Source organism: Oncorhynchus mykiss, chromosome 7, assembly GCF_057628025.1.
Source record: "Oncorhynchus mykiss isolate SJ-2025 chromosome 7, ASM5762802v1, whole genome shotgun sequence".
NCBI lineage: Eukaryota > Metazoa > Chordata > Actinopteri > Salmoniformes > Salmonidae > Oncorhynchus > Oncorhynchus mykiss.
This window is the reverse complement of record NC_143028.1, coordinates 69,163,045-69,176,498: the sequence shown is the minus strand read 5'-3', so window position 1 is coordinate 69,176,498 and position 13,454 is coordinate 69,163,045. Positions and strand designations below refer to the sequence as shown.

The 13,454-nt window shown below is 41.9% G+C and overlaps 1 protein-coding gene across 8 annotated transcripts; it reads left to right on the top strand.

Moving 5' to 3' along the window:
* The first annotated feature begins 688 nt into the window (after positions 1-688).
* On the top strand, positions 689-10,926 carry trim107 (tripartite motif containing 107). Of its 8 annotated transcripts, none has more exons than XM_036984056.2 (4): positions 1,651-1,895; positions 4,031-4,124; positions 7,353-7,438; positions 7,803-10,926. In XM_036984056.2, exon 4 carries the CDS (start codon positions 7,820-7,822, stop codon positions 9,335-9,337), a length of 1,518 nt encoding a protein of 505 aa, XP_036839951.1. In that variant the 5' UTR covers positions 1,651-1,895; positions 4,031-4,124; positions 7,353-7,438; positions 7,803-7,819; the 3' UTR covers positions 9,338-10,926. The 8 variants fall into 8 exon arrangements, with proteins under 8 accessions (XP_021466248.2, XP_021466252.2, XP_036839951.1 ...); XM_090241842.1 differs by having other exon boundaries at positions 1,656-1,895; positions 3,984-4,124; XM_021610576.3 differs by lacking the exon at positions 4,031-4,124 and having other exon boundaries at positions 1,656-1,895.
* Positions 10,927-13,454: the final 2,528 nt, after the last annotated feature.

The following is a 13,454-nucleotide window of genomic DNA, read 5'->3' as shown; positions in this document are numbered from 1 at the left end:
GTTTGGATTAGAAAACCAGTCAGTGTGACCACCATTTGCCTCATGCAAACACATTTCCTTTGCATAGAGTTGATCATACTGTTGATTGTGGAATGTTGTCCCACTCCTCTTCAATGGTTGTGTGAGGTTTCTGGATATGGGCAGGAACTGGAACATGCTGTAGTACACATTGATCCAGAGCATCCCAAATATACTCAATGGGTGACATGTCTGGTGAGTATGCAGGCCAATGAAGAACTGGGACATTTTCAGCCTTCAGATTTCTGGACAGATCCTTGTGACATTGTTCCGTGCATTATCTTGCTCAAACATGAAGTGATAGGCGGATGAATGGCATGACGATGGGCCCAGGGCCTTGTCGTGGTATGTGCATTCAAATAGCCATCAAAATGAAATTGTTTTGTCTGTAGGTTATACCTGCCCATACCATAGCCCCACCTCCACCATGGGGTACTACTACTCTGTTCACATCTGCAAACCGCTCGCCCACAAGATGCCATACACATGGTTTGCAGTTGTGAGGCTGGTTGGATGTACTGCCAAATAATTTACTTAAAATGGAAGAGAAATGAACATTCAATTATCTGGCAACAGCATTTTATGACTTTTTTTTGTTTGTTTTGGTTTTCGGCAAGGGTTATTTCGGCTGCTAGTGCGCACACAAATGTCTTGAGGCAAGCCAAAGTCAGTAGCCGAAGTCTATGCCCCTACGTAGGTGATTGGTTAACAGTAGGGATTCTTCAATTAAGTGTTTACAAATCGTTTTTATAAAAAAAATAAAAATCAATTTAAATACTGCATCAAACATCTTAGTTGGATGTAAAATCTCCTTGACAAAAATGTCAAAATTAATGACACTTTTTTTTTCTTTTGCGTTCTTAGATTAATTATGGTTATGGCGAGCACACTCGTTCGCCTTGCCGAGTTTAAACTCGAAGCATGCGGAAGGTTTAAGCAGTCTATTGACACACTTTCGACAGCAAGCCATGCTTTGGTTTAGTTTCCCTGGGAATTTGAATATGATGCCCAAAAAATGATATAATGGGATTTATGCCACAAATGCTAAAACGTTAGCATGTGAAAACAGTTCCAGGGACTTCTAAGCATGGACTGCTTATACGGTAAGGGAACCGAAATACAATTTTGTAATCTGGGTTTGCTATCCCTTTTTAATATTACAGGATAGGACTGTTCCACTCTTTATTTTGTTGACTGTAATTACAGTGAACGCCCAGCTAACTTGCAACATAACAGGAAGTAGGTTAATAATTCATTTTATCATGGACAGGTACTTTTGATGCCACGGTGGAAGTAGGCTACGGCTAATTCAAGACAACTATCATGTTTCTAGTTTGTCTTCACTATTAGTATTGACCTAAATTACCATCCCCATTTGTGCGGTGATGAACAGGTGCTGATCTGTGCAGTTCCTATCCGAATGCGCGTGAGAAAAAAAAAAGTCGAATTTTAATGCAATATCAACAACGACAAAGTCTCCACGTTGAAAATATCGTGTCCTACTAAACAGGATTTTAGGTAAGATACTTTTGTTATGGTTAATTGCATGTTTTGTATTACAGCGACACCGGGAATAGAAACTTCCAAAGCCACCTGATCCCGCGAGTTTACGTGAATGTTGCGCGGCAGCGTGAATTAGAAACGTAATTCCCAGGAAATCGAAAGTTATCTGCGACTCCTCTCCTGTCGTAGACATATTGGACATTGAGCTCATAAGGGCCACAGTTTGGAGATTTCTGACATGTTGCTTAAGTTTAGCCTAGTCACTCGGTATACATTTGGGATTGTGTTCTAAGATTTCCAAATGTCTGAGTTTCTTTATGAATTATGAACTAATATAGGCTCTACCTCATTCAGAAGGGCTACAGGGCATGCGGGTAAGGTTTGTTTCATTTCTAGACTAGATCAAGTCAAATAAATTTACCTGACACATCCACATGATATAATATGGCCTGCTCTACTGTACAAGAGGAAGTAGGTTTAATTGTTTGATGGTAGCTGTTTGATGGTAGCTGGTAGTTTAATCAAATGAGTAAACCTCTACTGGGTGTAGTTTTCCTCAGTTTACAACCCCGAGAGACGTAACTGCATGTTTTGGCCATCCAAACATACTCTAAGGGACAGATCGAAATTTACTGGGGGGAGATTTTATTTTGGGGAGGGTTTTATTGAGCACAGGGGAGGGCACAGGGTTTACTGTTGCTCTTCTGCTCGTATTTTCCCTGAAAACAATAGCTTGACTTACTTTTTGATGTTACCCTAATACAGTTTAGAAATGCTTGTGACAGTTTGGTATGGTGTGGCTATTATTAATCTTTAGATAAATCAGGCCTATGATATAAAGGCAGACCATTGTGCTCCAATTGTCTCCGACAGTTGAACATGACGTGACGTGAGGAAGACTGTTTCAGGATATTGCGGACAGTCTGAGCACTGATGGAGGGATTGTGGGTTCCTGGTGTAACTCAGGCAGTTGTTGCTGCCATCCTGTACTTGTCCCGCAGGCTGATGTTCGGATGTACCAATCCTGTGCAGGTGTTGTTACACTGGTCTGCCACTGTGAGGACAATCAGCTGTCTGTCCTGTAGCGCTGTCTTAGGCGTCTCAGAGTATGGACATTGCAATTTATTGCCCTGGCCACATCTGCAGTCCTCATGCCTTCTTGCAGCATGCCTAAGGCCCGTTCACAGATGAGCAGGGACCCTGGGCATCTTTCTTTTGGTATTTTTCAGTCAGTAGAAAGGCCTCTTTAGTATCTTAAGTTTTTATAACTGTGACCTTAATTGCCCAATGTCTGTAAGCTGTTAATGTCTTTACGACCGTTCCATAGGTGCATGTTCATTAATTGTTTACGGTTCATTGAACAAGTATGGGAAGCAGTGTTCAAACCCTTTACAATGAAGATCTGTTAAGTTATTTGGATTTTTACTAATTATCTTTGAAATACAGTTATGTATAGCAGATGCAGTAGCCATCCTGACTTAAAGAAATGCATGTCTGTGTCGTAGAATGCCCCCGTCATATCTCTATATCTCTGGGGTTAGGCCTAAGCTTCTGTAAACCTACTCATTCAAGGGTTTTTCTTTTATTTTTACTATTTTCTACATTGTAGAATAATAGTGAAGACATCAAAACTATGAAATAACACATGGAATTTTGTAGTAACCAAAAAAGTGTACAAAATATATTTGATTCTTCAAAGTTGCCACCATTTGCCTTGATGATGGCTTTGCACACTCTTGGCATTCTCTCAACCAGCTTCATGAGGAATTATTTTCCAACAGTCTTGAAGGATTTCCCACATATGCTGAGAACTTGTTAGCTGCTTTTCCTTCATCCCAAACATTTTCTGTATTGATTGACCTTTGTGTCTTCAAGTAATGACAGACTGTCGTTTCTATTTGCTTATTTGAGCTGTTCTTGCCATAATATGGATTTGGTTTTTAACCAAATAAGGCTATATTTTGTATACCAACTCTACCTTGTCACAACACAACTGATTGGCTCAAACGCATTCGGAAGGACAGAAATTCCACAAATGTACTTTTAACAAGGCACACCTGTTAATTGAAATGCATTCGAGGTGACAACCTTATGAAGCTGGTTGAGAGTGTGCAAAGCTGTCAAGGCAAAGGGTGGCTACTTTGAAGTATTTCAAACACAAAATATATTTAGATTTGTTTAACACATTTTTTGGTTTCTCCATGATTCCATATGCGTTATTTAATAGATTGTCTTCGCTATTATTCTACCATGTAGAAAATTGTAAAAAATAAAAACACTCGTAGGTGTGTCAACTTTTGACTGGTACTGTGTGTGTGTGTGTGTGTGTGTGTGTGTGTAATACAGTGGACACCTAAGGTTGTGTCTACACTTGACACAACTTCAGCTATCAGAATACGAAAATTGCATTGAAAAGACCCATCTAGACGCACAAAAGTCACTTTTGGTCTGAATGTGTTCAGATCTGGCTGACCACTTCAGGAGGTGGTCATGGATGTGTTGTGTGCAGATTTCTCCTCAGTCTGGACCCAATCAGGCTACCGAAAAGCGCATAAAGTGACCGATGTCATCAGTACTCCTCCCACAAGTCTCGGGACCGACAGGTACCTTTTCATTATAACGTTGGAGGAAATACATAAGGAACGTATTTGCTGGCCTCATAAATGCTAGCCAGCTCGATTAATATTTATATATTTTTTGTTTTTGTTTGGCAGGAGTTATGCTAACCCTTTTGCAGTCTCTTTAGCGTTGCTTGCTAGCTTGCTGGCTAGCTACAGATGTTAGCTTTCTAGTTAGCTATAGTAGTTCGCTACTGCCATCAGTTGTGTTATCATATTTAGCCTATTCCACCTTTTTGTAGATTGCATATTGGCATTTCAATATAGTGCGGGAAAAGGGAATCCAGAAACACTAGACATGGTAGACACATTTAAATGTAGGTGTAGATGCATGTCTCATTTGGAATTCCATGATCATAATTCTATGATCAGAATACCAAAGCTGTTAAGTCTAGACACTGCCTAAGCCTATAGGCCTATGCATGCAGTGCCCTGAAACAGTTAGTGCTCAAATCTCTGACAGCTGAACTGTGAGATGGACAATTATTGTTTATGAAGTAGCCCCCAAAAAATAGGATTTAGGTTTTGCATATACTACACAAGGAATAGTATTTTTGTAATTTGTTATAGGCTGTTTTTAAGGACACATGTGGCTCATTTGGCCAACATCCGTTGTTATTAATGGTGCTGGCTGCACCAGGTTGGATCTGAATGCATATGGATGTCTGAAAAATGTTTTATTTTTAAATATCCATTAAATTAAAATATTCCCTGTCATGTTGTCTGCCTCCAAATTTTCCTAAAGGAAACTGAAATAGCATGTTTTTATTAAGATTTTTGAATATTCCCATAAATCTTGATTATGCCTGCACATCATGGCTCACCAGCAGCTCCAAATATCTAAAGAATAAGGTACCAGACAAACAAACTTGTAAGAATTGTACTTAAACTCCCCCTCATACTCATCTGGAGGTTGAGCATTTTTTTTCCCTCTCCATCTCTGTAATGTTACTGTATACAGCTGCACCATCGAGAGCATCCTGACTGGTTGCATCACTGCCTGGTATGGCAACTGCTCGGCCTCCGACCGCAAGGCACTACAGAGTGTAGTGCGTATGGCCCAGTACATCACTGGGGCCAAGCTTCCTGCCATCCAGGACCTCTATACCAGGCGGTGTCAGTGGAAGGCCCTAAAAATTGGCAGACTCCAGACACCCTAGTCATAGACTGTTCTCTCTGCTACCGCATGGCAGCGGTACCGGAGCGCCAAGTCTAGGTCCAAGAGGCTTCTAAACAGCTTCTACCCACAAGCCATAAGACTCCTGAACAGCTAATCAAATGGCTACCCAGACTATTTGCAATGGAAGGCACGACTTTATTGCGCATTTTGAAAAATCTTTCTTTATATATGTTTTTTTATTTTACTGATAAATAAAATCAATCAATCCATCCAAACTGTGCAGCGGGCAATTGATGAATTGAAAGAGACGTCTGTTATTAAACTTTTTGCTGTTTTTTGACATTCGGAGATTGCCAAGCCTTCTACACTGGGCACGCGAAGGTAGGCAGGGACGTATTTTTTGTTAGTCGAGATTGACATAGTCTATTGTGTTGTTGAAAATGCAAACCATGATATTGATGTCCCAGAAGTCGGTATGCTTTGAATTATTGGTTGTGTGGTACATTGCCACAAAGTTTTTGGTGGAAAATTTGTTTGATATATTTTATATAATTGTAAATATGGCATCAAAATGTTGAAAATATAATTTCAAACGTAGCTGATCATTATCTGCAGCCAGCTCTGATTATATTGTAATGAAACAGGCAGAGCGAGTGAGCTCGTCTGTAGTGGTCGGCGAACCCTCAACCTTCTGGCCCGTAGCCCTGCGTGGCATTGGCTATGCCACAAAAGCATGCTGAAGTGGCAAAGTCAATACCCATGTTATTGTTATTTGTGGTGGTAAACATTATTTTGAGTTAATTATGAGGGGGGGGGGGAGTGTTCAGTTTATTTTACAGTACAAGGGGAGGGTCATGCGAAAATATTTTTAACGTTGGGGGGGGGTGCATTTTTGTTTTTGACACCTTGAGTTGGACCAGCTCCCCCACAGTAAATTTCAAGCTGTCCCTAAAAGGCAGTGGTCACCAAACGATGAGATCAACTGGTCGATCTGATCTCCCAAGGCATTCCTAGTCAATCACCAAACATTTCTGTAAAAAAAAAAAAACATTTATATTAAAACAAATTCTGCGCTTTTGGCACTAGGTGCATTTGATTCAGCAGCGCTAGCGCCAGGAAGGCAAAGTGTTCACATTTTTAAGTGTACCTATAGTGCTACCACTGGCCAATCAGATAGCTTCGATCACCCTGTATGCACAGTTTCCTCGAGCCATGGACTGTAAAATTGAGCATTGAATGTACCGCAAAGTTGATACTGTGACTTTGCAAATATTTTAAAACCATGACTACAGAGACACTCAACGAATACAGCACAAAGCTGCTGTTTTTTTTAAATTTAAGTTCACGTTTAAGTTGTTATTCAATACTGTCAACACTTCGTTCAACACTTATAAGCCATAAAATGTGCATTCTCCCTACTTACACTACAACCAGCACTGCAGATGCAATGAGTGAGTATGGCAAAGTGTTCCGATAAGCTTGCATTATTATTAGCGGCTTGTTTTTTGTAATATCAAGGAATATTTCACTTTCTCTGGTCATAGGATTAACAACATGAATTGGTGCATGAGGCAGAAATAATGCAGCACGACTTGTGTTTCACCATCAGCTGGAAGACGGTGTCCACTTTGCTCAGTGGAGGGAGGGAAAGTGAGCAGCGGGATATGAGTGAGAGTTAGCCTAACCGCTGCGCCCTCCCTCCCCTCAGACTGACCATTAGATGCAGGACATCAGTCCAGTAAAATACATATCTGGAAATTATTATGCTCACTCAGCTGTGCCTCACAAGTAATACAACAAATTATCTATTACCAGTGTGATCCAATAACTAGCATGTTGAAATATAATTTAAAAATGGTCAGAGAAGAACAACATTGGCAGGGCAATTCAAGCATAGCCAAAATGCCGTGCTAATGTATTGGGTCCACAGCCTACTCCACAAACCTCATTGCTACAGAACTGTTTTTAGTTGGTTAATGTTGCATAGGCTTACGTTTTTAAAGCCATGATTTAAAAAAATTGGAGCGTTATGTTGTGGAAATTCTTACACTGGAACACTCAAAGTCAATCTTAAATGAATCATTCTTTATCAGCGCACTGGAAAGGTTCCAACCAACTCAATGCACCAAGTACACATGTCGATCAGGAGCTCTCACGGGGCAGTCCCGTTACTTTCTGTGTAAGTATATAAGAGAACTAATAATTGCATGATTTAGCTTATTCATAATTAATTAATTCTCATTCATGTTTGCTATCATTCATGTGACAGACCAATAATGGTTCATTCATGTGACAGACCAATACTGGTTCATGCATGTAACAGACCAATACCTACCTCTTCTTCTCTCCAAGCTGAGACATTGAAACTGAGATATCGTTCTCAAAAAAGGGTACTATAGTGAGGATTTCTCCCAGGCGTTGCATGAACAATAACCACAAGAAATGGGTTATTAGAAAAGCACAAACGGAACAGAAATTGCTTGCAAAATTACCTGAATTATTTTGTTTTTACAACTTTGTTTCTTTTTTATTGTGCATTCTAGAGCCTGCCACTGCCAGCATGTCACTGTTTGAGACTGAAGGACCCCTCGTGCTGGACCTGAGCTGCCCTATCTGCCTGCAACTCTTCTCCGACCCTGTGTCCCTGCCCTGCGGCCACGTCTACTGCTCAGCCTGCCTTGAGAAGTACATGGACACTGACACGGCCCACCACTGCTGTCCCGAATGCCAGGTTGAGTACCAGGGCCTCCAGGCCCTCGTGAAGAACTTCAAGATGTGCAGCATCATCGAGAGCTATAAAGCCACCACAACAGGAAAGGTCCGATCTGTCACAGATGGAGATGGTGGTGATTTCCACCAGGGGGTATTGTCACCTAACCAGAGAAATGATGGTAAGACCTCTGAATGTCTATTAGACATAGAGCAACAAGAGTTACAACACACAGGCTTGGGAGATGCAGCTGCAGCGCCCCCTACTTTTCTGAAAAACCAACCGACCAAGATGGAGAAGGCTAAACTTCTATTAGCGTCTCAGGTAACGGAGTTGACGGTGAGGCTGCAGCTAGCTGAGGACCAGCTGAGGAGGGAGGAGGAGAGGGAGGTTGAGGTCCGGGCCGCTAATGCCCTTCTGAGAGGAAAGGCAGCCAAGCTGCTGGAGCAGATGACTGAGCTGACGATCAACTACGTTACTGGGATGACAGAGTTGATTGAAGAGGAACTGCGCCCCACCGAGGAGAGCCTAGGCAGCCGAGTACACCAAGTCTCCGAGATCCGAGTGAAGTTGAGGGATGCCCAGCTCCGAGCCAAATCCCTCCTGACCGAGGAAGACAGTGGGGTGTTCAGTGAGGGGCTTCAGGAGGCACAACCGCACATCATGGAGCTGATGGCCCAGCAACCTCTAGAGGAGCTGGACCACGACAACACCAGTCCTGAGTCGAAAGTTAACCCAGGCCGCGCTTGCGACGAGCTGGAACGGAGGAGCGCAGAGTTGAGGGAGGGACTCGGGACGGCCCAGCGTTCCCTACGCAATGTCCTCAACCCCTCAGAGGTGACCTTTGACCTAGACACTGCCCACCCCAGCTTGGTGCTGTCGGAGGACCTGAAGACGGTGACCTTCAGCACCAAAAAGCAGCCCTACCCGGCCCTGCCAACAAGGTTTAGCAACTTCCTCCAGGTGCTGAGCACCCAGAGCTTCTACGGAGGCGAGCATCGCTGGGAGGTGGAGCTGGACGGATCTTCTCCCTGGATCATAGGGGTGTGCTACAGCGGGGCGCTAGCACGCAGCGGGCTAGCGAGTGCCCTAGAGAGTAGCCGTGGCTCCTGGTGCCTGATGTGGTTCAATAACCTGCTCAGGTCCTTTGAGCAGGGCCATGATGTCCCATTGAAGAGAACCCCGGCAGTACATAGACTGGAGATCACGCTGAGTTTTAAGACTCAGAGGTTGAGCTTCTATAACGTCAGCCAGTGCAGTGGGAAGACTCACGTGTACACCTTTAAGGCGAACCTCACAGAGCCGGTGCATCTGGCTTATAGGATGATGTCAGGCCAACCGAAGGCACGCATAACCGTATGCTCTTGAACGGTCATTGGTACAAAAGAGAACCTAGCAAGATTACATACTTTTGTTTTTATTAATCCTGTATTAATACCAAACATTTCTTGTTTACATTTAATGTTGTTCATGGTTGTAGAGACATAGTTGTTTTGGTCTGTTACTAGCGGTAGGGGAGAGTGGAGTAAGTTGAGCCACCCCTTTTTTCTAGGAAACCATACACAAAATGTATAATAGATTATCATTTAATGGAGTCTATAAACCACATGGAAAACCACATGGATAAAGTAGTAAGCAAGCTGGTCAAAAAATGTTTTCACAAAGTCAAATTAATATTTTGTCTTATAGGTTTCATGATTCTTGTATCTAAACCAGATAGTTTTAAGATTTGTTTTATAAATCAGTTTGGTTCTCTTTATGCTGCTGTTAAGGGACTATTTATCAATTATGACTAATTATGTATACATTTCAATCAGGACTGACTAATCAGAATACTATTATGTTACTGTATATGTATGAATTTTCTTTTTAATCCTAGTACTGAATATAATGTGTGTAAATATAATCAAGAATTAGAACAATGACTGTCTGTTCCTTGGTAGAAATGAATGAACTATATCGCCCTACTGGCTAGAATGCTTATCTACACTGGCTGACCTTGGCTCTAGGCGAGGTGGGAAGGCTTGAACTATAGAGCCTTTCTACCAGTGTCAAGAAAAGATGGAACATTTAGAAAACGCTGACGTCATTTTATAACCTGTGGTAAAAAGCTGCTGGTTGACTTTAAGACTGGGCTCTATCAATTTTATACAAATAAGGGTCATACAAATCCTTATGAATTGACAGAGTGTTTGATTTTAATTGGGTATTAAAACAGAGGAATTTAATTCCTGCAACAGCTGCATGGAATAAACCCAGCATGAAAGTGCATCCTTGTAGCTGTGTGGGCTAATATGGTCAAAATGTTTGTAAGTTGAGCCAATGACCACCATACCCCATCCAAATGGTGATTACAGTGTCCGGTTTCTGAATAATATGTATATTATTTTTGCAATGTGTCATCCATATGGAATCAAGATGGTGCATTTTTATTGTTGCAGATATCATCATACCCCGTGTATACAAGTGTAAAACAAGCAGGGGTCTTGCCCCCCTTGAGGTTTTTAAGAGCGCAGCCAAGGAAGGGAAGTTCATTTGAGCAGCAGCAAGAGATGGAAAACATGTACAGAATTGCACGAGGAGGTACATCCACAAAAAAAGAAAACAAATATTTATCTGTGCGAAAGAGGCACACAACACAATTGATCTGATAACATGGAGTCCGAGCTTGTTTAACACGTTAAGAATCTCGCACACCAGTTTCTTGGGTTTAATAGCTTCAAATGCAGAGAACTTCCCCACAAATTGGCACATCGAAACTACATCCCTGTCCCAGATAAGAAATGGAAGGGTATATCTGAATGTAGACATACATTTAAGATATACAATGTACCCAGAGCCCCACTTTTTGTTTTTTGTTGCCTATTTTGCATGTTATTTTGGCATTGATACGTGTCACATCAGTTTGCAAACAATGTAAAAAAAAACATAATTGAGTTAGTAAAGCTGCATACAAACATGGTCTGTTTTTTGCTTTCTTGAGTAAGGCAGCTCCAAAATGCAGGTGTTTCAGCCTAGCTCAGTGCTTTTTGTGGTGGTGGGGCAGCCAGCAGAAAATACAGTAGGGGTTGATAATGTTCTCTAGTTGCGCTGTGATTGTCTCAGTATACTGTCACTCATGGGGACTCAACATCACCGCAAAATCTACCGGGAGAGCTCGACAATTCAAGCCTGTTGGGTGCTGCCATAGAGTTACATTAGAAGTGCCCATCCAAGGCCACAAAAAAAATGACATCAAGTCACATTATAACTACCATAGCTTTGATTGGACTGATCATGTCAACATCATACTTTAAAAATCTTAGCTAGCAAGCTAGACAAGCAGTCATAATCATGAATCACGTCGACAATCTATTGGCAAAATCCTTGTCATATGGAGAGAAATTATAGATAAAACATATCGGTGCTCATCGGCCATTGGACATGAACATTACACAACAACATGGGTCAAAACAGTTTCTGTCAATCCAGCGTGACAGTTCAAAACAACTGGGAACTCGAAACTGGAAAATCTCAAGAATTCAGTGAGTTCAAGACAACTGGGAACTCGGTAAAAAACAGTTCCAACTGGGGGGAAAAAGTTGCCAGTTGTATTAAAAGCACCATAAATCCAGAGAATGACTGACTTTGATGACAAATCTTGATGACAAACTTTGCACACGAGGACCACCAAAAACCTTTCTGTTTTTGTGAGCACAGCACAACCAGGTGAGTCCAAAAATGTCTTGTATGCTGCTGCATACAGTGCATTCGGAAGTTTTCAGACCCCTTCCCTTTTTCCACGTTTTGTTACGTTACAGCCTTATTCTAAAATGGATTAAATAACAATTTTTCCTCAATCTACACACAGTAACCTATAATGACAAAACTAAAACAGGTTTTTAGAAATGTTTACAAATTTATTACAAATATTTAAAAAATCACATTTATATTTGTATTCAGATCCAGATCCTTGCTATGAGACTTGAACGTGAGCTCAGGTGGATCCTGTTTCCATTGATCATCCTTGAGATATTTCTAGAACTTGATTGGAGTACACCTGTGGTAAATTCAATTTATTGGACATGATTTGGAAAGGCTATATAAGGTCTATATAAGGTCCCACAGTTGACAGTGTATGTCAGCAAAAACCAAGCCATGAAGGAATTGTCCGTAGAGCTCCGAGACAGGATTGTGTTGAAGCACATATCTGGGGAACCAAAGAATTTCTGCTGCATTTAAGGTCCCCAAGAACACACTGTCCTCCATCATTCTTAAATTGAAGAAGTTTGGAACCACCAAGACTTTCTAGAGCTGGCTACCCAGCCAAACTGAGCAATCGGGGAGAAGGGCCATGGTCAGGGAGGTGACCAAGAACCCGATGGTCACTCTGACCGAGCTCTGTGGAGATGGGAGAACCTTCCAGAAGGACAACCATCTCTGCCTTTATGGTAGAGTGGCCAGACGGAAGTCATGACAGCCCACTTGGAGTTTTCCAAAAGGCACCTAAAGGACTCTCAGACCATGAGAAACAAGATTTACTGGTCTGATGAAACCAAGATTGAAGATGGACACTATCCCTACGCTGAAGCATGGTTGTGGCAGCATCATGCTGTGGGGGTGATTTTCAGCGGCAAGGACTGGGAGAATAGTCAGGATTGAGGGAAAGATGAACAAAGAAAAGTACAGAAAGATCCTTGATGAAAATCAGAGTGCTCAGGACCTCAGACTGGAGGAAGGTTCACCTTCCAACAGGCCAACAACCCTAAGCACATAGTGTCAATGTCATAGTTGACATAGTGTCAATGTCCTTGTATGGGCCAGCCAGAGCCCGGACTTGAACCTGATCAAACATCTCTGGAGAGACCTGAAAATAGCTGTGCAGCGACGCTCCCCAACTAACCTGACACAGCTTGCGACAATCTGCAGAGAACAATGGGACAAACTTCCAAAATACAGGTGTGCCAAGCTTGTAACATCATACCCAAGAAGACTCGAGGCTGTAATCGCTGCTAAAGGTGCTTCAACAAATAATTGAGTGAGGGGTCTGAATACTTATGTAAATGTTATTTTTTAAAAAAAAAATTTTGTCATTATGGGTATTGTGTGTAGATTGGGGGAAACAGTTTAATACATTTTAGAATAAGGCTATAACAAAATGTGGAAAAAGTAAATGGGTCTGAATACCTTCCGAATGCACTGTAAATGGTGTAATATGCCAGGGAGATATGTATATTAAGGCAGCTCCAAAATGCAGGTGTTTCAGCCTAGCTCAGTGCTTTTTGTGGTGGTGGGGCAGCCATCAGAAAATACAGAGTGTAGGGGTTGATAATGTTCTCTAGTTGGCCGTGATTGTCTCAGTGTACTGTCACTCATGGGGACCCAACGTCACCGCAAGATCTATGGGGAGAGCTTGAAAATTCAAGCCTGTTGGGTGCTGCTATAGAGTTACATTAGAAGTTCCCATCCAAGAAGGCTCAAGGTCATTGGCCACAAATAAGATGAC

Coding starts and splice junctions, on each gene's coding strand:
- trim107 (XM_021610572.3), top strand. CDS start 4,085: ATGTCATCAGTACTCCTCCCACAAGTCTCGGGACCGACAG. Junction 4,125..7,802: donor ACAAGTCTCGGGACCGACAG/GTACCTTTTCAT, acceptor TGTGCATTCTAG/AGCCTGCCACTGCCAGCATG.